General features: G+C 37.1%; 1 protein-coding gene across 1 annotated transcript in view; it reads right to left on the reverse strand.

The window, feature by feature from the left end:
* Window positions 1-10304: 10304 nt before the first annotated feature.
* The window catches only part of GTF3C3 (general transcription factor IIIC, polypeptide 3, 102kDa), a 35007-nt gene continuing 18836 nt past the window's right edge, over window positions 10305-26475 (reverse strand). Inside the window, exons 9-18 of the mRNA XM_011997190.1 lie at window positions 26129-26232; window positions 24448-24619; window positions 22425-22627; window positions 22000-22101; window positions 21095-21230; window positions 18960-19197; window positions 17781-17971; window positions 15969-16093; window positions 12600-12752; window positions 10305-11028 (exon numbers count right to left, since the gene is read on the reverse strand). Of these exons, the coding sequence (XP_011852580.1) occupies window positions 10906-11028; window positions 12600-12752; window positions 15969-16093; window positions 17781-17971; window positions 18960-19197; window positions 21095-21230; window positions 22000-22101; window positions 22425-22627; window positions 24448-24619; window positions 26129-26232 (1547 nt within the window). The 3' untranslated portion in view covers window positions 10305-10905. The remainder of the gene's footprint in view (window positions 11029-12599; window positions 12753-15968; window positions 16094-17780; window positions 17972-18959; window positions 19198-21094; window positions 21231-21999; window positions 22102-22424; window positions 22628-24447; window positions 24620-26128; window positions 26233-26475) is intronic.

Here is a 26475-nt window from a genome sequence, read left to right on the forward strand (position 1 = left end):
AGACTTCTGGCTTCCTGATGAGACTAGGTTTATTATTAAGGGAAAGCCAAAAGCTTGCTATAAAGCTTAGCCAAGCCCACAGGCCATGTACTCTTTTTGTACTTCTAATCCTAATAACATCTCAGAGGACCTTGTAAATCCTTCACAATCCACCTCTGCCTCTTAGTCTCTGAGGCGCCCCCCGCTCCCACTTTCCCTGTTAGCTTTCCACATCGGCTATTTCAGTGGTCCTGTTCTATGTTTTGTTGCTCAGATGTAGATGCGGCTGGTCTGCTTTCTTCTGGGATCCTCCTAAGAACTCCACTCGACTTTCCAAGATCTTCCTTACTTTTCTAAACACAATTCAACTTTATTTTGAAGTTTCATGTTGGCCATAAAAGGGGGAAAAATTGATAAACTTGATGATACTAAAATCTAAAACTTGAGTCTTAAAGACACCACACATAAAGTGAAAAGTGACAGGCTTAATACTAGAATAAGAATGCCTATGATTCAATAAGAAATATGACCCAGTTTTTTAAAAAATTGGCAGAGGATCTCAAAAGCAATCCAGAGAAGAAAAAAAAATCCAAAATGTTTATAAATATATGAAAAGATAGATTTCAACTTAACCAGCATGCAAATGAAACAATTATTTTTCACTTATCAGTTGGGACAAAAATAAGAAGTTTGAAGCAAGCATGGGGAAACAGGTATCCTCACACAATTGGTACAGCCATTTGGGAGGGCATTCTGGCAGCATGTATTGTGTTCAAATGCATGTACCCTACAATCCAGGAATTATGGCTGTGTACATGATGAGGCATGCAGTTTCTTTCTCCCCTGGAGAGGCTAACTTGGTTCCTACAGGTCCTGTGCATCCTAGGAGGAAAACTTTAGGCCTTTCCATGTAAATTATCTGCAAGACAAACAGATCTTTATATTGTTAACATTGACTGTTACTTGCAGCAGAACTTCAATGTGTTAACACCTTACCATCTCGTCTCTCGGGCTTACCAAAGAGACCTTCTAGGAAAAGAATGGGAATAGGAAAAGATGTTGAGGAGAGGGGAAAAAAAACTATCCTGTTATTTAGCAGCTGAAATTATCAAGATATTTTTGGCCTTTAAATATTTCCTAGAGATAGAGTTAATGTGAATTGTTTTTCACTCATTCCAAAGCTGGCTTTAGTCTGCGACTCGAAGGTATTGCTTTTCAACCTTTTTTGTTTCATGGCATGCAGAATACACAGCACTATATGCAATGTATGCTGAGATGAATGGTCAAGGCTGCTCTGGGATTTGCTGGCTTCCCCAAGGCCTGACAGGTGATCATACTTGCTCCCAGCACAAAGTTGGAGCACTTTTTTGTTGTTGCTGTTTGTTTTGTTTTTTTATACTTTAAGTTCTGGGGTACATGTGCAGAACATGCAGGTTTGTTACATAGGTATACATGTGCCGTGGTGGTTTGCTGCACCCATCAACCCATCATCTACATTAGGTATTTCTCCTAATACCATCCCTCCCCGAGCTCCCTACCCCCCAACAGGCCCGGGTGTGTGATGTTTCCCTCCCTGTGTCCATATATTCTCATTGTTCAGCTCCCACTTATGAGTGAGAACATGCGGTGTTTGGTTTTGTGTTCTTGTGTTTGCTGAGAATGGTGGTTTCCAGCTTCATCCATGTCCCTGCAAAGGACATGAACTCATCCTTTTTTTACAGCTGCATAGTATTCCATGGTGTGTATGTGCCACATTTTCTTTATCCAGTCTATCATTGATGGGCATTTGGGTTGGTTCCAAGTCTTTGCTATTGCGAACAGTGCCACAATAAACATACGTGTGCATGTGTCTTTATAGTAGAATGATTTATAATCCTTTGGGTATCTACCCAGTAAAGGGATTGCTGGGTCAAATGGTATTTCTGGTTGTAGATCCTTGAAGAATCGCCATAGTGTCTTCCACAGTGGTTGAACTAATTTACACTCCCACCAACAGTGTAAAATTTTCCTATTTCTCCACATCGTCTCCAGCATCTGTTCTTTCCTGACTTTTTAATGATCGCCATTCTAACTGGCATGAGATGGTATCTGATTGTGGTTTTGATTTGCATTTCTCTAATAATGGTGATGATGAGCATTTTTTCATATGTTTGTTGGCTGCATAAATGTTTTCTCTTGAGAACTGCCTGTTTATATCCTTCACCCACGTTTTGATGGGGTTCTTTTTTTCTTGTAAATTTGTTGAAGTTCTTTGCAGGTTCTGGATATTAGTGCTTTGTCAGATGGATAGATTGCAAAAATTTTCTCCCATTATGTAGATTGCCCACTCACTCTGATGATAGTTTCTTTTGCTGTGCAGAAGCTCTTTAATTAGATCCCATTTGTCTATTTTGGCTTTTGTTGCCATTGCTTTTGGTGTTTTAGCATGAAATGTTTGCCCATGCCTGTGTCCTGAATGGTATTGCCTAGGTTTTCTTCTACAGTTTTTATGGTTTTAGGTCTTACGTTTAAGTCTTTAATCCATCTTGAGTTAATTTTTGTATAAGGTGTAAGGAAGGGATCCAGTTTCAGCTTTCTGCCTATGGCTAGCCAGTTTTCCCAAAACCATTATATTAAATAGGGAATCCTCTCCCCATTGCTTGTTTTTGTCAGGTTTGTCAAACATCTGATGGTTGTAGATGTGTGGTGTTATTTCTGAGGCCTCTGTTCTATTCCATTGGTCTACATATCTGTTTTGGTACCAGTACCATGCTGTTTTGGTTACTGTAGCCTTTAATATAGTTTGAAGTCAGGTAGCATGATGCCTTCACCTTTGTTCTTTTTGCTTAGAATTGTCTTGCCTATGTGGGCTCTTTTTTGGTTCCATGTGAACTTTAAAGTAGTTGTTTCCAATTCTGTGAAGAAAGTCAATGGTAGCTTTTGACATGTTTTTGCAATGGCTGGTACCTGTTGTTCCTTTCCATGTTTAGTGCTTCCTTCAGGTCTAGTAAGGCAGGCCTGGTGGTGACAAAATCTCTCAGCATTTGCTTGTCTGTAAAGGATTTTATTTATCCTTCACTTATGAAGCTTAGCTTGGCTGGATATAAAATTCTAGGTTGAAAATTCTTTCCTTTAAGAATGTTGTATATTGGCCCCTACTTTCTTCTGGCTTGGAGGGTTTCTGCAGAGAGATCTGCTGTCAGTTTGGTGGGCTTCCCTTTGCGGTTAACCCGACCTTTCTCTCTGGCTGCCCTTAACATTTTTTCCTTCATTTCAACCTTGGTGAGTCTGACAATTATATGTCTTGGGGTGCTCTTCTCGAGTAGTGTCTTTGTGGTGTTCTCTGTATTTCCTGAATTTGAATGTTGGCCTGCTTTGCGAGGTTGGAGAAGTTCTCCTGGATAATATCCTGAAGAGTGTTTTTCAACTTGGTTCCATTCTCCCCATCACTTTCAGGTACACCAGTCAAACGTGGATTTGGTCTTTTCACATAGTCCCATATTTCTTGGAGGCTTTGTTCGTTTCTTTTCACTCTTTTTTCTCTAATCTTGTCTTCTTGCTTTATTTCATTGAGTTGATCTTCAATCTCTGATATCCTTTCTTCTGCTTGATCGATTCGGCTATTGATACTTGTGTATGCTTCACGAAGTTCTCGTGCTGTGTTTTTCAGCTCCATCAGGTCATTTATGTTCTTCTCTAAACTGGTCATTCTAGTTAGCAATTTGTCTAATCTTTTTTCAAGGTTCTTAACTTCCTTGCATTGGGTTAGAACATGCTCCTTTAGCTTGGAGGAGTTTGTTATTACCTACCTTCTGAAGCCTACTTCTGTCAATTCGTCAAACTCATTCTCCATCCAGTTTTGTTCCCTTGCTGGCAAGGAGTTGTGATCCTTTGGAGGAGAGGAGGCATTCTGGTTTTTTGAATATTCAGCCTTTCTGCGCTGGGTTCTCCCCATCTTTGTGGATTTATCTACCTTTAGTCTTTGATGTTGGTGACCTTTGGATGGGGTCTCTGAGTGGACGTCCTTTTTGTTGATGTTAATGCTATTCCTTTCTGTTTGTTAGCTTTCCTACTAACAGTCAGGCCCCTCTGCTGCAGGTCTGATGGATTTTGCTGGAGGTCCACTCTAGACCCTGTTTGCCTGGGAATCACCAGCAGAGGTTGCAGAACAGCAAAGATTGCTGTCTGTTCCTTCCTCTGGAAGCTTAGTCCCAGAGGGGCACACACCTGATGCCAGCCAGAGCTCTCCTGTATGAGGTGTCTGTCGGTCCCTACTGGGAGTTGTCTCCCAGTCAGGATACACAGGGGTCAGAAAGCCACTTGAGGAGGCAGTCTGTCCCTTATCAGAGCTCAAATGCTGTGCTGGGAGATCTGCTGCTCTCTTCGGAGCTGTCAGGCAGGGACATTTAAGTCTGCTGAAGCTGTGCCCACAGCCGCCCCTTCCCCCAGGTGTTCTGTCCCAGGGAGATGGTTTTATCTGTAAGTCCCTGACTGGGGCTGCTGCCTTTTTTTTTCCCCGCCCAGAGATGCCCTGCCAAGAGAGGAGGAATCTTGTACTTGGTTTTTTGGCATGGTGATGCACGCCTGTAATACTGGCTACTTGGGAGGCTGAGGTGGGAGGATGACCTGAGCTGGGGAGGACTAGGTTGCATTGAGCTGTAATTGTACCACTGCATTCCAGCCTGGGCTACAGAGCAAAACCCCATCTCTTAAAAAAATAAGAGGCTTGGCATCCTTGGAACTAGTTATAACACAATCGACTACTGCTTGTCCTCTTTTATGCAGTTGCAGGTCACTGGGCCAGAGTATCTGTTTATTGGCTTTCTCTTTCTCCTCTACACTTGCCTGAACTCCCTGAATATAAACGCTTGACAGTCTACTAAAATGCCAAGTGGTCCTGCTAACTCTCACTCTTCACATTAGCATACTTACCTGAACTGCAAACAGGATAAATTTGGAGTATGATCTTCAGGGTTGTGATTAGACTTTTCATGCTTCATCTGGTTGTCTTGATACCTGCTAGACTTGTTTAGGTTAAGGCTGAAAAATGGGCAGCAAGAAACACATACTATGGTCCAGCTGCCCTTCTTTCAATGCTGATGGGAGCCACACAGACAGAGCTTATGGATCTGATTGCTCAAATATGGAGGGCGAGACTGAGATTTTTTCTATTGAAATGTTAAAAGTTAGACAAAGCATATTACAACAATTAAATTTTACAGTCCTAAATTTATAGAAATGTACTGCCATCTACTGCATATAAAAAATCATTGCAGGGTATGTTCCTCCTACTGGAATTATTTATAATCAAGCAGTCACACACATTGAAATGTACATGAATTTATAAGATATGGCAACTGCCACAAAGAACTCATTTAGATTTTTATAACCTTTAATTTTCTTATCTGAAATGTTCTCAATTTTCCATTTTGTCTCTTTAAATTCTATTTTCATTACTTTTTGCAATTACATTTTAAATCTCATAATGTTCTCATTCTTTGAATTCCTTCCTTTTAATAGCATCCTCTTGTTTCATGTGTATGGTATTTTCTTACCTGGGGATATGAATTGCATTTTGTTTTTCTACTTCCTGCACGAGTTCTGTTCCCTTTGCATTCCTTCCTCCCCTCCCATTGCTTATATGGATCTCTCCCACTCCTGAAGCGTTTCTCTGTAGTCTGATGATGGTGAGCTGTCCACTAAGCTGCTAGCAAGGTGCCAGCAAGCTGACAGCAGTGGGAGGGGTTTGTTCACAGGTGGGCTTCTCTGGCCAGGTTGGGCCGTTTCATTGAGAACCTTCAAACTGCCAGTATATATAAGCTTCTTTTTCTTGGACAGGATTTCTCAGAAAGGAACCCTTTAACTTCCTGCTCAGAGGATGTTAAATAGATGCCGGTTTTCTAGGAGCTGAGGAAAAGGCAGCTGGGCATCTTGCTGCTCCGTGTGTAGACTTCCACTTAATCCTCTGCTTTCAGTATAACACTCTGGCCTTCATCTCTGCCTGGTATTCCCGAATCCAGGGGTCCTGATTCAACAACTCCAGAAAACAGACCACCAGCGTGCCATGAGGGAGTGGGACAGAGTTTCCTTAGGTGAAAAGGGTAACTAGAGGGTCTCACTGCAGCTTCACAGCCTTGCCACTGCTCCCATTTTGGACCACACTTCACCTGCGTTTGGAGGCACCTAGTGGACGAGCTTTAAGGTCTTGAATCAGCTTGCTTCTGCCCTTCTCCCTACCACCTCCTATGGGCATTTAGCTTTCATTTTTCTGTAGTTTATTTAGTTACCAATTGCCCATTTGCTTCCTAGTTTCTAAAAATTATTTTGTCATCTCCCTGTCATCTCTTACTCTTTTTGGCCTGGAGTTTATACTGTCTTTTTTGTTTGCTGTGTTTTGCTGGTTTTTGGATTTGGGAGATAAAAGTAACTGTGTTACTTTTGAGATGGAACAGGAACCCCTCTTAGGGGCCTAGAGCCTGTCCCTGCACCAAACAAAATTTTCTTAAAATATTGAATTCCTTCAAAAAAAATTCCAGATGCCTAACTATCCCTAACAAATAACGTAACAAAAAGATAATAACTTAAAACAATAGCCAAAAAAATTAGTCACTGGATGGTTTGGGTCTCTATAAAAACTAAAAAGAGCATCTTATATGTCCCTGAGTTGTTTTTCAAAAAAGCAGACCCGCCACCAAGTGGATCCACTGACACATAAACCTCTAATAAGGGAGAACTGAAGATTAAATGCTGCCACTCCTTGCTCTGAGTTTCTTCCTGAAAGGCCTAAAAGAAGTCACGCCCACGAGCCAGGGCTAACATTCTTTTCTGATGACCCCAAAATTTTAAATAAAGCTTCTCTTCCTTAACCAATTACAAATCAAAAAAATCTTTAAATCTGTTACCTATAAGCCCCCACTTCAAGATATCCCACCCTTTGAGGCCAAACTAATGTATTATAGAACCTCCATGTATTAATTTACAATTTTGCCTCTAACTCTTGCTTTCTTAAAATGTACCCTGGCCTTTAAAAACCCTTCCTTATGAGCCACTGGAGAGGTCAGGTCCTAAGCATAAACTGCCCAATTCTCCTTGCTTCAAGGTGCCTACAAATAAATGCCCTCCTTTCTCCTGCTGAAAACCTTGGCATAGATGTTTGGCCTTACTATGCTGGGCAAGCAGACCCCAGTTCAATTTAATAACATTGTTGAGATTTTTCATTAATTAATTAGTATTGGCATTTATTATAACTTCTAGCTTCCCTCCATGCAAATTTGACCACTCCTTATATTTTCACCTAAGTTGTTAATGTTAATGAACACGGCAGCATGTCATTTGCAGTTTGTCTCCAGTCTACATCAATCTGTCAACATGCATTCTTTGAGTTCGGTCATTCTACAAGCTGAAGAACCAGCCACACTCCCATTCAATCCACAAGCATATCACAGCAGTCTTCCTCACAGACTCTGCTGAAACCCAGATACATAAAAAGTAAGGTAGTCCTCAGAACCACCAGTCTAGTACCAAGCAAAAAGTATATTTCCAGAATATTGAAGTGGAAGTTATTATAGAATCAAGGATATCTTATACAATGAATCCAAGGGTGAGAAGGCAGCTGGCCTTTTTGCTTGGAAGGAAGAGTAAGTATCCTAAGGAACATCACTTCTCCTGAGAGCACACAGATGGCTGGAATCATGCCAGGACTAACATGCCCAAGTGGTTTCCAGAATCCACCTTTTGCCCACTTAAAAAATTCAGTTCATTTGATCATTTTCTTCTGAGAATGCCTCAAAATTATAATTTGCAGTTTCATAGCACAGCCATTAGTATAGGGACTATAGACCTGGAGATACAGTTCATTTCTAGTCCTCCCTTACCCATATCCTCACCCACTATCTTGGCCATTAACTCCTTTCCTACCCTGTTCAGTGTTATGTTGGAGTATACGTTCTTTCAGTATTAACTATAGTATTATAATACTATTAGCGTTACAACACCACAGCAGGAACACTCCTCCTGTTCTTGCTCTGAACGATTTTGAAAAGCCTGTTTATTGTGGATTAGACTTTGTGACTCTACTTATAATTCAGCAACAAATTTTATATTCATTTCTGTTTGCTTTATACTCTTTCTTCCTATGAAAATAGCTAGAAAGCAGTAATGCTAAATTAAAAGATAGAATGGTGGTGGATCAGTTCAAATTTTTTTGTGTGTGCATTTAACAGAAAAACCCAAGCTGGTGTAAATATTAAAGTGGAAACTATAATAGAATCAAGGCTATCTTCTAGAACGAATCTAAGGGTAAGAAGGCAGCTGGCCTTAGGATAGAACTGAAAACTGGAAATCTCTGGGACTTCAGAGAACTCTCTCCTTCGCTCATCTTTACTTCTCTTAATGCATACATCTCACTTTTTTTTTTCTTTCCAACAGAACGGGTTAACTGCTAGTTGGCCTAATTGTTCTGAAGTTCTGGCCCCACATGAAGGTTCTATTTCAAGTCTGAAATTCCCAGGGAAGGAGGGAGGAAACTCCTGATTGGCCCAGATTGATTCAGGAGCAGACTCCCTCCTCCATCAACTGTGACCACACAGGAGCAGCAGAATCTCAGTGCGTGAAACAGATACCAGGACCCCACTGCTAAGGTGAGGATGGTAGGTAAGAGAATGAATATAAGCTTTTAAAAAGATACCCCAAAAGATGTTTTTATACAGGGGTTTTGATGGGCTGAAGGCCTGGAAGACAGAAACACTGCCAGTGTCTTTTTTCTTTCTAAAATAAGCTTATACTTGGCTGGAAGCAGTGGCTCACACCTGTAATCCCAGCACTTTGGGAGGCTGAGGCAGGCGAACCACAAGGTCAAGAGATCGAGACCATCCTGGCCAACATGGTGAAACCCTGTCTCTACTAAAAATACAAAAGTTAGCTAGGCACAGTGGCGGGCACCTGTAGTCCCAGCTACTTGGGAGACTGAGGCAGGAGAATAGCTTGAACCCGGGAGGCGGAGCTTGCAGTGAGCTGAGATCGTGCCACTGGACTCCAGCCTGGAGACAGAGCCAGACTCCGTCTCAAAGAAAAAAAAAACTTAATGTTTGTTGTTACTCTGAACTGCAGCAACTATGTTCTTCTGAAGGAAAATCTGAGCAAGGAGCAGGTTGCTAGTGATCTTGGAACATGCTATTTAATCTCTAGATATAAGGTGGTGATGACAATATCAATAACAACACCTACCTTGCAGTTCCCTGAGAGAAACAGAGATAACATATCCAAAGTGTTTAGCACAGTACTTAGCATATAGTAGCAGAGTAAAAACTCAGCAAATGGTAGCTATGATTTTAAAAGCTAAACAAACCTATGCAATATCAGCTTTTTTTTTTAATTTTTCCTTAGGGAGACATTATTTCCTCCAAGGCTATTTAGTAGACACTGGAGCTACATACAGTCCAGTGAGCTAACTTAAGAGAGAAACTCAGAGCACAGAATGCTCAGTTCCACAGAATTCCAACACACTAGTCTAACTTATTACTGTATCTGTTACCTCTACCATTACCTGTAAATGGCATGAAGTAAAAAAAAGCATGTGAAACAATTAACCTTAATTATAAAAATAAAATGTATTTAAATTATACACACAGAGTACACAATATACTTTACAAATTCTGCACTAGAAAGTTTTGTGTACAGTAGAAACAGTGGTAAGAATTCCTAATAAGTCCCTATTTTATTTGATCCTAAGCCTCCACTTGTTTCCCTGCCACAGTTGGGCTGGCTGTTACTAACCCATATGCACACTAATTACAGCTTTTATTTTTCCCTAAAAAGTTGTTATTGGCCGGGCACCGTGGCTCAAGCCTGTAATCCCAGCACTTTGGGAGGCTGAGACAGGCGGATCACGAGGTCAGGAGATCGAGACCATCCTGGCTAACACGGTGAAACCCAGTCTCCACTAAAAATACAAAAAACTAGCCGGGCAAGCTGGCGGGCGCCTGTAGTCCCAGCTACTGGGGAGGCTGAGGCAGGAGAATGGCGTAAACCCAGAAGGCGGAGCTTGCAGTGAGCTGAGATCCAGCCACTGCACTCCAGCCTGGGTGACAGAGCGAGACTCTGTCTCAAAAAAAAAAAAATTGTTATTAAGCTAACAGTATATCTAAAAAGTGTGGTTAACTTAAATTCAAAAACATGTAATAAATAGTGGAGATGAGTAAAAGGCTTTTATGTCGTGTTTTTACTCAGGAGTATGTCCTTTATTACATATATACTACTTGCCCAGTCTTATATTCTTTGTGATCTTGAAATGGAAGCCATGTCCTGTTATTGAACAAGCTCTTCTCTATTTTTTCATCAACCACAAATATAGATGAAGCATTTTTTTATTTGCCTTGGAGCAATATGTTTTGAATTAAGCCCAGCATCCCATGTTTCAGTTGAGGTAGCTAAGATACATGCAGGTGAAAAGTAAAAGACTAAATTATTTGTCTTCCACCTACGACATAACTTTTAAATAATTTTCTTAGGTGCTTAGTTATCATGGTCATGACATCATCAAGAGTCCCACTTTGTCTTCCCCTTAATAATAAACAACCTCTGTTTATACGTATTTGAAAAACTGCCTCATGTGATACTGACAGAGCTATAGTATTAAATACAAAGCTAAAGTGAGTTAAAAATAGTGTATTCAACTGCAAGCTAGCTCAAAGGCTTATATGTCCATTTCAGCATTGGGAACAATTTCACTATAGAATGCGAAAGGAAAATGACAGAATATACAAATTTTTGTAGGAATAATTTTGCATATATACCACAAGATAATTATTACATATTAAAAATAAATACAGTGTTAGGTAATTCTGAAATTGTCATTTCTGTTTTGGAGTTACGAATAATAAGCCCTGAGACAGAAGATACTGGTCCTCACACAGCAGCTGCCATTACTCCATTCTCAGTTGCGGTGCTTTATATAGAACAATAGGTATACAGAAGCCTTTGAGCCATTCCGGTATTCCCACTGCTCTGATAAATGAGAGACAAGTTGTAGGCAATATCTCTTCGTAAGTCTAACTGGTCAACTTCTATGCCCTAGGGAGAAAAAGATACCCTTATGTTTAATATTTCCAACTGTCAATCAGGACAATTTTATGGCAAATTAATAGTTATAAGTGTAAGTTAAGTTTTCAAAAGCTATTAAAGCTCATATACTAAAAAAATTATAAAACTATGCATATACCTTGGATCAATGCTGATTCAGTTAACAGTTATTATCAAATATTTTAACTGTCTAGCCAGTAATTTAAAGTCTCACCCACAAACTACAGCAGAATAAACGCCAGATGAATTTTGGATTTAAGAGTTAAAAAAAAAAAAAAAAAATCCATAAAAGAAAAAATACAATGGGATAATATAATCTTGAGTAGGAAAGGTCCTTTTCATGATAGCAAAAGTAGCAGCTATAAAGGGAAAGATATGTATGACTTCATAAAAAACTTCTCTGTGTAAAAATAACATAATATTAAATGAACACCAATGACCAGATGGGAAAAAATTCCTATGCTATTATGGAAAGGCATATAAAGTGTAGGTTTAGGAGGGATACAACAAATTGACTACAATATTACCTCAGGGGTATTATAGTTTTTCCCACATATATAACAAAGCAATGAATTCAATGGAATAGATTAGACCTATGTTTCTAATCTTCCCCAATACAAAAACTTTGGGTCAACTAAAAAAAAAATCTGCAACAATTAAAAATGATACCTATAAAGCTCAAGTAACAAGATTTAACAATATTTATGAAATAACACTGTATAAAACAACCTTTAATAAACAACCTCTTAGGTGTATTTGAAAAACTGCCTCAAGTAATATTGACAGGGCTAGAGTATTAAATGCAAAGATGAATAAATGGTGTGAGTAAACAATAGTGTTTTTATACATATAAAAAAAAATATGTATATATGAATATGCATATATACCTATTTATACATATACATATGCATATATAAATATAAAATATGTATGACATACATATATAAATATGTATACAATATGTAAATAGTATATATATAAAAACAGCATCACTACAAAAATATATATTCATTTGTTTAAACTGAACAGTAATAGAAAACAATTGTGAGGGAATACAGGGATTATGAGTTTTTAAAGTTTTTTCTAATACAGTGCTATGTTAAAATATATTTAAAAATTAACCTATTTCAGGATTTAAAATAAAAATCAGACTTTAAACATAGATCATCATAGTACTGGCAACACTACCCTATCTTAAAAATAAACTACATTAATCCTGGTCTTTCATCTTTATAAAGAAACATGTGAGTTACACTTGGAAACAGTCACAATATTCTTCAATATTCAGACTTTATGTCTACCAGTTCCTGTCTGTAAAGCATAGGAACTACCTTGGGAACTAAAATGCTCACAGCCACAAGCTGTATATGTTCACGTGGTTGCTGGTCAAGTCTTGAGGCTCAGATGTGAAAGATCTAACTGTTGCTGAACATAATTACATAAATGTACTGAATAAGAGAAAATACATTTTAATATAGAAACTATTATTTACTGTCTGGAATTAGCTAACTGCACTTATCTACAGACAGATGAAGTGTCTCAGTTTTAAAAATGTACAATACCTCTACCACAAGTGGAGGGAGCTCCAGGGCCTTCTGATAATAGTGGATTGCAAGATGAATCAGCCCCAACTGATGAAGGCCACGGCCCAAATTGTAGAATGATTCCTGGCAGGGCCCACGTAAACTGAGGTATCGATTAAGAAAGGAAAAGCCCTAACCAGAAAGAGAAAGATAATTCAATATTTCACTGATTTGACAACGACGTACTAGACCACTGCATTACCAGGTGCTGAAAATACAAATATTTTCTAAAAACATATCTGCTTAGTGTCCTATTACTGTGTAGTATTACGGTATAGTTAGGTGTCAACATTATAGCTCTTTTGAAGATGTAAGAATTTCTTTTAGCCAGGGATAAATATTCACAGAAAACAAAGCCAAACGTTACAACTAGCTACCAGAAATTCATAATCTACAAGTACACAAAACTTTTAAAAAATAATTTCAAGTTGGCTTGTGCTGTTATAGGCCAATAAACTTTTTGATGTGAGATTGATGCCTAAAAGCTTGAGCAAGATATAAAATAATGATAATGTACAAAGGTTTCCTCTCAGGAGCAAATTCACTTGAGTATACTTAACATTTTAGGGTAAATTTTACCTTTTATAAGTTACTTCTCAGGACTTTAATAACCTCTTAACCTAAAAAACTGGATTTTTTTCTCCTGAAAGCTTCTGAGTCAAAGATTTATGGAGAAACTATTTCAGAGCACAGCTACAATGACGCTGACTCCCTGTGGGTCACACAGTCCAAAAAACAACTTGTTTCTTTACCTCTTCTCATATTCACTTTCCCTTTTAATACAGCTTCCGCTTTTATCATCCACTGAAATTACAAATTACAAAGGTCCAAGAGTCCTAACTGAGTAATCAAATATATGACCAGATAATTAAGAATAAATCAACTAATTTATGAATATAGAATATAAAATGTAATTATTCTGTAGATGATCTGCTATATAGTTAAGTGGTCACAAATTTTCCTTTATAAATAGGTAAATAATAAAAATGAATTATTTAGGGGTAGTAATACTCGTGGTCCGTATACAAATCATACTTTCTGCATAATAAAATAACCTATTTGTGTGACTACGACCTCTATTCCACTGAAACACACAGCTCTCTTAAGTACCAGCAGACTATTTGACTGTTAATTGCAAAGAAATATCAAGTCTTCATAGTTAAAAATGACAAGACAAATTTAAAGACAAAAATATGAGGAAAAAAGGAATAGGAATCTCAGATGAATTGTTGTAATGCAAATGAACCTCTAGGTCCTCTAATACAATAATGGAATTACTTGCTGCTCTTTAAGAAATGTTTAACAAATTCAAGGGGATAATCTGAAAGACTATTCAAATAATATTTAGTGATTTTAAAAACTAGACAATGTGGGCAACCACTTTATTTTATAGATACGGTGAATTATCAAATTTAAAAACTGCAAAACAAATTCTATTGTTCTATTCTGTTCTGTTCTCCCAGATGGAGTCTTGCTCTATCACACAGGAGTGCAGTGGTGCGATCTCAGCTCACTACAACCTCCACCTCCTGGGTTCAAGTGATTATCCTGCCTGACCCTCCTGAGTAGCTGGGATTACAGGCACACGCCACCACACCTGGCTCATTTTTGTATTTTTAGTAGAGACCAAGTTTCACCATATTGGCCAGGCTGGTCTCAAACTCCTGACCACAAATGATCCACCCACCTCGGCCACCCAAAGTGCAGGGATTACAGGTGTAAGCCACCGTGCCCAGCCAAAAACACACAATTTAAATGGAAAAGAAAAGAGTTATTTTGACATTATGTTACATTTCCAACATTTTGTTATATTTCAAACATTTAAATCAAATTAATCACTAAAGGGCCCAATGTACTTACTGTCTATATAATATTAAATAAAGGTAGAAGTGAGGAAACATGAATGATTTTACTTTTAATACAATATAAAGGTAAGAAAGATAATAAACCATTAAAAAAATTTTTTTTAGGTAGTGTAACAGAAAACTATAGTCTTGTAGCAGGAAGAAAGAAAAATAAGAGAACAGTTTCAGAAACGACGCTATTTACAATAAAATCTGCTTCTCAGAAATTTTTATGGAAAATGTTTAACATACACAAAAGAGATTAGTCCAATGAACTTCCATATACTCATTATCTCTTGTTTCATCTCTACCGCCAACCATCTGAAACCTATTTAACTATAGAAGTAATTTGAAATTTAGCTTCCATATTACCTTGAAGTACATGAATTTTTGTCCTATAAAGCCCAAAAACTACATATTTTACATATTTAATGAGTTAATCCATAAGATTTTCCTATCAATTTTTGCCAGAATTTTATGAGGGCAAGAAATTCCACCTGTGTACTTACTCACTGCTATGTCCCCAGTTCCTGGCACAAAATGAGCACTCACTACATTTAATTTATACACAATCCTACATTACTTAATACAGCAAATAGTATCCAATAAGGAAGAAAAAGAAGCTTTGAGGAAAAGGTAGATAGAATATAAAAAAGGAAAAATTTAGAAGTTTCTGTTTTTCAGGTTTTTTAAAAAACTTATTATAGAAATTTTCAAATATACAACAGTAAAGAGACCACCTTAATGAACCCATACCTAGTTTCAACTGTCATCACCGTTTTAATGCAGGCTTTATTTTAACCATTTTACTGTAAAAGAAACAAAAGCCCCTTACTAGACCCTGCAACTCCATTCGAGTCAACATTTTCTTTCCTTTCTCACCTATTTAATAAAAGACATGTCTATACCATATCATATTTTGGAAACATCAAACATACAAAAATGAAATCATAGAAATGTAAGTGCTGAAGGCAGAGTAGTGAACAAGACAGACAAGATTTCTGATCTCTTGGACTTTATACTCTTATTAGAAGAGACATGCTATTAAAGTAGATAACACGAAACATAATTTGAAATTATAAGAACCACAAAGAAAATTTTAAAAGAACAATTTGTTGGTGATGGTGTAAGGAAACAGGCACAATCATATTACTGGATGTATAATTATTTTGTTTAAACTACTTTAAGTGAATCTTCAGTACCTAAGATGGCTAGAGACCTTGAGACACCAGACATACGGAAGCCTGCCAGTGCATTCCTCCAGATTCTGCCTGTGTCTTTGTCCCTAAAGATCTGGCTGTGTACCTTTACTATATCGCCGTAGTAAGTCTTAACCATGAGTATAACTATGCGCTGAGTGCTGAACACTGGGGTAAGTGTTGGGGACTCCCGTCATGTGTACTGAGCATTGTGTATTACTTTTGAAGCAGGATTTAAAAAAAAAGTATTAAGTATATTCATTTTTAAGAAACAAATCAAGTAACGAGAAATTTGAATGAATTACCTGTACAATAAGAGCATGTCTCCGTAACACATACTTCTGAGATGCCATATGAATAAAGGTCAGGCCTATACACAGGCTATAGAGAGGTTCATCAGGGTGAGTGCGAAAGGCTTGCACATACTGTCCTGGAAAACGAGCAGTGGTGTCAGACGGTGTGACAAGAACAGAGTTCTTTATTTCTTCAACACTTTTAAGGCTAAACAAACATTACTGATTTTAACATACAAAAGGACATTCTAAAATATCAACCAGAGACCTATTAATCTGAATTTTAAAACAATGTAAAAAATATAATTAGAACAAGTTCCCCAGGAATGTATGCTGACCATGAAGATTAATATGAGGAACTAAATTAACTTTTTCTAGGCACAGCTAGACATTTCCATGTAAAATAATACTTCCAAAATAAACAATTTATCAGCTGCAGTCATTAAATCTATTTTATAACCTTAAATCTATTTTGAAAATAAAGGATGTGTGTTTTGGGGAACATTTTCGTAGAATCAGTTGATCTGTTTTATAAATTCAAATGTGGTGGATCACGGAGGTGAGAAGAGGAAAGCTTTGCTTTGTTTTTTAGACTACGGGTGTTGTTTTCCCAAATGTAGCAACTATTTTGTTTTTTCTGAAAAAGCTAAATGTATCCAATAACAGAATAAGAATTTGGGGTTTTATGAATTACATGTATTCCATATATACAATCATCTCTTGTCAAAAGCCTAATCATATGCAGTAGGGGAATTTAAGCAAGTTTTTCTCATAAACGAATAACATATAGTGTATCACATATAGATGAAAATTTCTATTCCTTCTGGCTTCTATTCTGGAAGGAACGGCACCACAGAATCTCTTAGGCAGCAAAGATGGTACACTGCCATTTGTCTGTGATTTTAACCTTTTGTAAAAGTTTCTAATATAGGAAAATAAAATATTTATATTTTCTTAATATAAAACAATTCCACAAAGCACACACAAAAGAGGAATGTTTCAACATCCGATGTTTGAGGTTACTGGATGAACAATGATAAAAATACTAGCCATACACAAGGAATCATGAAAGTATTAAATAGCCAAAAACCATAGTTTACTCTTAAGAAGTAAATCTGGCAACACCAGCTTTTAGGCAGTCGGACATGCATGCCTAATTTTAAGTTTAAACATTTAGTTATTTTTCCACTTGTTTGCTTCTTTTTTTTTAAAGGAGACTCTGCAAGTAATACTTGTTTACTTCTGATTCCTTATTACAGAAATTCCTTATTATAAATGACTAATGAAGTTTCCCTGAGTTTAATTAGAATTAGTAAGCACTACACAAATAAACCTTAATATAGACTTATCTCCTAAAGGAATGAACTTTCAGCAAATCTTGAATACGTTTTGCATATAGCAAATTAAAATCAGGTGACAAAAGCATCCATAATTAACAAAAATCATTTTAAAAATAAATAGGCCTAAGAAGGGAGAATTGACCTTTAAAATGAATTTTATAAGACCTATATCAGCCTTTTACAACCAAAGCTTAATAACAAATATTAATATTAGTAATTATTATCATTTTTGCTACTATATCCACTTACTATATGTGCCAGGCACTGTTTTAAGTTCTTTATATTGACTCATTTAATTTTCACAATAATCTACAAAGTAGGTCCAATTATTATCTCCATTTTAAAGATAAAGAAACTGAGACAGGAGGAGGTAGAATAATTTGTCGCAGTGGGGCTGCTAATTAACCCAGACAGTTCCACTCCAGAGGCTAGGCTCTTCACCACACTATTTATGCGCTACAAAGTCACGTGCCAGGACACTTACCAAGCGCATGCTTAAAACTACCAGATACAAATGCATTGTGTCCATTTAAGACACACAGGGCATGATTTTCTGGGTTTTTCAGCATCAAACGGAGACAGAAGCGATGATGTCGTACATCTTGGGAGTGCATGGTAACTTGATTGAAAATGTTCCAGAGCTGGGGTTTATTGACATTTTCCATTACCATTATCCTAAAATTGCAGGAAGAGGGTAAGGGAGAAAATAATGTAAAAATCTTCCTGATTTCTAAAAATGAAACCCTTCAGTGCTGTCCTACCAGCACTGAAATGTACCATCCTCTAACAAGGAAAAGCAGACAGTTTCAATCTATTTAAAGCAAAACTCTCCTACGCAATAAAAGATTTTTCCCAGAAAATGTTGCTTTAGTGTTTCTACATCTTATTTCTACTTTCAACAAAACTTTTAAACTAAAACAGAAGCAAGTGGTTTAGGTTTCACTTTTTCTCTCCTTGCCCACTATAGCTGCAGTACTGAATAATAACTCATAATGATATTTGTAAGGCATTGGCCGAGCACGGTGGCTCACACCTGTAATCCCAGCACTTTGGGAGGCCGAGACAGGTGGATCACCTGAGATCAGGAGTTCGAGACCAGCCTGACCAACATGGAGAAACGCCGTCTCTACTAAAAATACAAAATTAGCTGGGCCTGGTGGCACACGCCTGTAATCCCAGCTACTTGGGAGGCTGAGGCAGGAGAATCGCTTGAACCCAGAAGGCACAGGTTACAGTGAGCCAAGACCATGCCACTGCACTCCAGCCTGGGCAACAGGACTGAAACTCCATCTCAAAAAGAATAATAATAATAATGATAATATTTGCCAAGCATTGTTAGAAGACATAACAACTCCTTTAACCTTCATCATAACCCTATGAGATGGTAGTATTATGATAACCTTTTATAAGTGGGAAGACTGTGGCACTAGAGATTACCTAACTAGCCTAAGGTCACGTAGCCAGTAGGCATCAGGGCTGGGATTTGAACCCAGAAAGTCTGGTCCTAGAGTGCATCTTCTCATATACTGCCTCTGAGAATCACCAATGAACTGAATTAACCAGTTTATTAATAGGACAGCCAAAAGTAAAGTAGCTTCTAAATCAAAGTACATTTACTTACTCTATTAAAGAATCTAACTAAAATAAATAACTGGGAAGTCACCTGATATAGTTGTATGCCTTTCTGAAATTTTTGTCCAGAATTGCAGCAGACAGACCAAAGTATTCTAGTTCTTTGCGTTTTTGCCTGTCATCATAAAATGAGTAATATTCCAATGAGGAATCTACAAGCAACTCAGCCTCTTGAAATCGGGATAGGTCACATAAGGAGTATATGGCCTTCAACAGAAGATTCCACCAGTCATCCTTTGTCAAGACGCTTGTAAGCACAGCAAATATTGCTAAAATGAGACCAATGGAAACCAGTTAGGACACTGCATTTCCAGAAATAGCAGTATTAGAAAAATTCACATAATCAATTTTAAGATAAGCTTAATAACCATGAGCCTAAATTGTTGCCAGTGCTCTCTGGACAAAGATGAGAAAGGGTGGTTGCTTACACTCCTTCAATACTACCTCTTTCTACTCTGCCAGTTTAACCACCTGCATTCCCAGGCATCTGATTCGGACTTCTCTACAAGTTCCAGCTAGTTCCATCTGCATTTCTCCATGCTAGCTAGGATATATCTCCTCCAGGGTAGAACAAGTGTACTTTCTATGACTGCAGTCCCATAGAGAAGTGGTCCCAACCTTTTTGGCACCAAGGACCGATTTTATGCAAGGCAATTTTTCCATGGACCGGGGATGAGAAGGATGGTTTCAGGATAATTCAAGCACATTACATTTATTGTGCACTTTATTTCCATTATTATGTTGTAATATATAATGAAATAATTATACAACTCACCATAATGTAGAATCAGTGGGAGCCCTGAGCTTGTTTTCCTGCAACTAGACAGTCCCATCTGGGGGTGGTGGGAGACAGTGACAGATCATCACGCATTCAATTCTCATAAGGAGCATGCAACCTAGATCCCTCGCATGGGCAGTTTACAATAGGGTTTGCGCTCCTATGAGAATCTAACACTGCTGCTGATCTGACAGGAGGGGAAGCTCAGGTGGGAATGTTCGCTTGCCCACCCACTACTAACCTCCTGCTGCGCGACCCAGTCCCTAGCAGACCACGGACTGGTACCGGGGTTGGGGACCCCAGTGATAGAGGATTACATACATACGGGCATTCAAATGTTTGCTTAGCAAAAGACTTCAAATTCATACTTTGAGATTCAAGTTGTTATCTTTTTCTGATCTCAATTTTCTCTGCCTTAAAATGTCTCTTTAACAACCTCCTTCTCTTCCTTAGTTCTCTGTAAAAAGCCTCCCTTTTATAGCCCTTAAGAAATATCAAAAGCCGTAAAAAATTTTACTGTCTTTGATCCAATAATTTTCCTTCTGAGAATCTATCCTAAACAATCAAAATATGGACAGATATGTATCTATGAAAATGCTCACTACATTACTGCTTATAAAAGAAAATTGTCAAAAGTGATCATATGCCAAAAAATAAGAAAATGATTAAATAAATTATGGAACCACTATCCAATGGAATATTACACAATCCTTAAATATAATAACTGAAGAGAACAGAGCAAGATGATGAAATGTCTATCCTGGTACACCAGTGTAATGTGATCCTCACCATGATAAAATTTACAAAACAAAACAAAACCTTACGAGCCTACGAAAAACTAACCATGGACCTCCAGTGAGGAATCACTGAAAGAAAACAGGCAGATCACACAGAGAAAAATACAACATAAGGAAACATGGTTGAAAACACAAGCTGCAGAGGTAGAAGCTGTCGTCTTTTAAAGTTATATTACTTGAGACTAGGTCTCACAGCAACTTATTTTCAGAGTTTCTATGACTATTGCTACATTTGTTAAAAATTATTTCATAGAGAATGGAATATATGTAAGTGAGGTCTCTGGACAAATAATCTATACTGTCATCTAATCTACACAAATTTCTTAAAATATATTTTCTTTTTAAAAAGTCAAAGTTTTGTTTTACTTCTTTCACAGGAAGATCCAAGCAGATGCTTTCCTTTGAATTGTTTTAACTTAAAGTATTTACATTTAGCCTTTCCTTTTTAACACTGAATGAGTTTATTACACGTGAGAGATTTAGATTAGAAAATCTCATTTTATTTGAAAAGGGTATTTTCAATTAATTACTTCATGAGTCTTTTTCAATTCAGCCAAATTTTATATAACATAATGCAAATGAAGTTATTACCTTTTGCATCACAATTTGCTGACTCTTGGTCATTGCTGTCTGATATTTTGTCTCTCGATACTTTAATAAGATAGAGATGCCTCTCTCCAGACTTGGAACTGGATATCAAACAAACTTGGGCTCGATTCATTGCTACCTGAATTAAAGATGAAAATTTCAGATTTTTTAAACAATAACTTTTTTGTTTAGAGACAAAGTCTTGTTATGTTGGCTCAGGCTGGATTTGAACTCCTAAGCTCAAGCGATCCTCTCACCTCAGCCTCCCAAGTAGCTGGGACCACAGACACACGCCACCATACCCAGCTCTAAATAATAATTTTTTAAAGAAAACCTATGGGTCACAGGTGCCACAAGACTGAAAGCTCCCTCAGTAAGAAAAAAAAAACCAAATTACTACATTAAAAAGCTAAAATTAGAATGAACTGACTTATTTTTTTCTTACCAAAGGAATTTTGGTCACATTCCTCACCTCAGAAAGAAAAAAGGCAATTCACATTAACATTATAACATGTATACACACACATCCCCAGAGACACACACATCCCCAGAGACACCCACAGAGCTACCTCCCTGCAAATAAGCCAGACTCAGAAAGAATATTAGATCTGGAAAATACTTTTGCAAAGTGAGTAATTTTGGCACATAGTTCTGTCTACAGGGCCAATATCTGATAGTCCTATAGTGCTCACTTTTCTAAATATGTACTAGGGAAGATGTTCACTTAAGCTACTGTCAAGAACTTTCAGTCATATACCAATAATCTCTAGCTTTTTTTTATCTTTCACTTTAAAAAGTTTGACTTTAATGAAGTAAAACAATTATCAAATAGTATAAGCTATGTTTAAATGAAATACTAAACATTTTAAAAGTCAACAAGGCTAACGTGAAGAAAGATCATTACCCACCTTTAAAAGCATGGCTAACATAGTAAGTAAGGTATCCACATAACCATACATTTTGCCTTGTGAAAACAATAGAGTAGAACGATGAAGCAATAACTTCAGTTCCTAAACAAATAAGCACATGATGATGAGCCTACCAAGATTCCTTTTCTATAAATTGTTTTATTTGCATAGAAACATTTTTAAAAACCAAACTTTAAAAACATTTGCTTTATGGTCTTTCACAATAATTAAGAGCCAATATGTTAAAAACTGTAATTTGTAGTAAGTGGCTGAAACCTAATACTTAAAATCATTTTTCAAAAACATTGAATTTAATAGACTAAAATAAAATTTTGGATATAAGCTGTAGAGACATACTTAACTGAGGAGAAAGTTCTAAAATATAATGTACCACGAAAAACTTCCCTCTATGTGACATGGCCCACCTGCTGTGCAGCATTTGCATCCTGTGCTAAAGTATCTGGATCATACATTGGTTCCAGAGCTTCCAGGGCTTTCTCAGGCCGGCCTAGCTGCTGCTGAAGGGTAGAAAGTGAAATCCTTGCATCCAAATGGAGTGGGGCCAGATCAACCACCTTGCCATAGCTTTCGGCAGCTCGCTCCATATAGCCTAAGGCCTTTAAACATTCTAAGATGATGTTAAAATAAAGCATAAGTATGAACTACAGATTTGATTTGTAAACTGGCCAAAATTACTTTCCATTTTAAAAGAAATACAGCAATGTAAAAAATTATAACAAGAAATGAATGCGTATTTCTAGTACTTTAAAACTATCCCTAATCTCTATTAATCAGTCGATCTCTCATAAATTTAAATTGCTAAGGAGTAATCAGTGTACACATATAATTTAGGGTTCTGCTTTATTCATTGAGCATTACATTTTAAACACTGTCTTCACTGGCATCTTGAATGGTTACATAGTAATCAAATTGATTATTTAATTATATTATTTGCCATTTAGGTTGTTTCTAAACTTTTACTCTAATAATACTACAGTAAACATCTTCATATATATAAACCAGAGCGCACAATTGGCAGACCAGTGTAACCCACAGGTATGTTTTATTAGCCCATTTTACTTTAAAATAATAATTTCATTATTATTAGATGATGACCATCATCTTTAGGTTAAATTTTGATAATAAAGGAAGAACACTAATATGGATGGATCATCACAGTGACATTTCTTACATTTTCTCATTTTTCACTTTAAAAACATTTTGTTATTTTGTTATGTTACAAGCACTGAATTCCTCTAATTATCTTTCTTATATACTGATCCCAAATTTCTTTACGATTTTTAGATGACTGAGATTTTACCTTTCATTCATCTCAAGCCACATGGGCTCAAAATGGAAACAGCATTTATCAGAATCATGACTAAATAGGATGTTTAAAGTACATACTATTAGTAACACAGGAGCAGTTTCAATATCATAGCCCTAATTAGAAAGGCAATAAAAACTCAAATATCCTGCTCATGTCTTTAAAATTCAAATTTCACAAATAATGCAACTTTTCATGATGGTATTACATTTGTATTCATATTCATTCATCTAAACGGAAAAGTGTTATCTTAATCATTAAGTGCTCTCTTTCCTAGTTCATATCTATGATGTGAGTGCACTACTGACCCAAAATGCCAATCAATGCTTCTCTAGTTATAGAGAACTTTCTGTCATCATATAATACTTAAGAGCCATTAGAATTTTCTGCCATCACACAGTATTTGAAACCAAAACTATTCGATTTTTAAAGCGTCTTTTATGTTGACTCAATAAGAAATCCTATTAGAATACTTTTTGCTTTCATGTAAGAGCCATTAGAGTTTTCTGCCATCACACAGTATTTGGAACCAAGACTATTCGATTTTTAATGCGTCTTTTATGTTAACTCAATAAGAAATCCTATTAGAATACTTTTTGCTTTCATGTATTTCTTCAAAAGATTTAGTCATGTTTCTTAAGCTATTTTTTCCAGTCTAAATGATTCACTTCAGATTACTATGGACTTAGGCACAGTGTAATAAATGGCTGATAAAACCCAATTTTAAGCATGTATGGCTCAAAGAGCATTGAAAAATATATTAATTTTTCCCAAAATAACATATTAGATCTATAAAAACTCTTCAAAATTAGATTTTGCCCCAAGTCTGATAATCCTTTACTAGAAACCAGAGCCTATGGTTAAGACAGGTTCAAGACAGGCATTTAAGGGAAATGAGTCCTTCTACTTCACTCTGGCATCATTAAGTAAATCGTTCCTCCAAAGCATTAGTGATGGGGAAATCACTGAGTAGCCTAGCAAGACAATTTAAAACACTGACTTTCAAAAAACTCCCCTGAAACCAGAAACACTTGCACTATAATAATTATTACCATCTTGGGAAAGTAAGTTCTTGGCTGCTTATATGATTAAAACTTCTTCCTCCCACAAAAAAGTGTTACCTGCATGACGAAGCCAAACTACTGCAAGGTTGTATCTTTCAGAGCAAACAAGAGCACTGAGGAGGGGAAGTGCAGAATTATATTCACCAACATCCAGAAAAGCTTCAGCAACATCTAGGTATAGGTCTCCCATATCTTCGGGATTCTGTTCTACTAGTGTTGTCAAGAGAGGCTAGACCACAAATAAAAGCCTGAAGTTAAACATTCATTACAAACGTGCACATCTATCTATAGGTTTTTTTCTCTTTTTTTTGGAGACAAAGTCTCTCCCTGTCACCCACGCTGGTGTGCAGTGGCACAATCTCGGCTTACTACAACCTCTGCTTGCTGGGTTCAAGTGATTCTCGTGCCTTAGCTTCCTGAGTAGCTGGGATCACAGGTGCATACCACCAAGCCCAGCTAATTTTTGTATGTTTAGTAGAGACAAGGTTTCACCATGTTGGCCAGGCTAGTCTCAAACTCCTGGCCTTAAGTGATCTATCCGCCTCGGCCTCCCAAAGTCTATAGCTCTCTTTTTAAACTACGTATCAGTTATATGAGGCAAGCTGAAAAGGAGCAAGGCTTAATAAAACCAGCTCTATATGATCAATTTTCTGTTCACTTCTGCATCTTTATTTTAAATAACTCATACCCATTGAACACATTTTGTGGATCTGTTTAAAGACAGGCATTGCGGGAACTAAGACACAGCTAATCTGTTTTGCTCTTCCTCTAACCAGCACAACATCCTGTGCCTCAGGGCTTCTGTGTCTGCTGATGTTTTTGGAAAGCCGTTTCCTTAGATATCCCCATGGTTTACTTCCTCACTTTCTTCAGGTCATTATTCAAATGTCACCTTTTGTTTTTTTTTTTTTTTTTTTTTGAGACAGGGTCTGCAATCTCTACCTCCTGGGCTCAAGCAATCCTCCCACCTCACCTCCCAAGTAGCTGGCACTACAGGTGTGTGCCACCACACCCAGCTAAATTTTTTGTATTTTTTGTAGACATAGGGTTTCACCATGTTGCCCAGGCTGGTCTTGAACTCCTGAGCTCAAAAGATCTGCCCACCTCAGCCTCCCAGTGCTTGGATTTTAAGTGTGCACCATGGTGCCCTGCCAAATGTCACCTCATCCCCTATTGAAAACTGCAACTTTTCCCTGCCCCCAATATTCCTTATTTTCCTCCTTTTTTTCCAGAACACTTATCACCAGCCAATGTCCTGTATATGTTATTTATTTGTTTTATTATCGAATCCCATTAAAACAAAAAAGCATCCCAACCCATGAGGGTATGGATTTGTATATTTTACTCAATACCTTATCCTAAGGTTTACAAAGTAGATGCTAAGTACTTTTTTTTTTTCAATAATATACTTGGTCCAAAGTCAGCAAAAAAGAATAGCTGTCAGAATTATTACCAATTGTCTGATTGTCTAATGACAATCTCAAATTGTCTAAAGACAATCTCAAATTATGATCTTTAGATTGTTATTTTAAAAGAAAAATAAATTACTGTAAGCCCAATTGCAAAACAATTTTAGTTTTCATAATGTATTCATACAAAATTATTTGATGCCTACTGTTACCTCCCTGGTTATTAAGAAATGTGAAACTCTAGGGTCAAGTTATAATTTCTTGACATCTAAAGAAAACAGATGGTGCATTTGATCTGAAGTATCTCAAGTGCAGATCTTGTTACATACGTTAAGTGGTTCAAGAATGTTGAGATGTACAAGGCAGACCATCAACTTCACTGTGATATCTATTGGCACGCCATCAGGTATAGTGCAGGTGACATTCTCAGGAGCTGGGGAATACACAGACAAGAAGCAGTTCCTATATGCAAGCTTAAGATGTGTATCTTCTATGTAAGGCCTCATTTATTTCAATCAAAGCAAACGATTCTACAGTCAATTCTTAGTGTGGTCAACTCTACTAATAAGTTCTTGTATCTCTCTGAGTCTGTCCTTTGGTAGCAAGTATGCTTCCTATTCTATTTCTAACACCTTATGTACTTATGTGAAACTTACTTTCACACCTTCTACTAAAC

Source organism: Mandrillus leucophaeus, unplaced genomic scaffold (genome assembly GCF_000951045.1).
Source record: "Mandrillus leucophaeus isolate KB7577 unplaced genomic scaffold, Mleu.le_1.0 Scaffold532, whole genome shotgun sequence".
NCBI lineage: Eukaryota > Metazoa > Chordata > Mammalia > Primates > Cercopithecidae > Mandrillus > Mandrillus leucophaeus.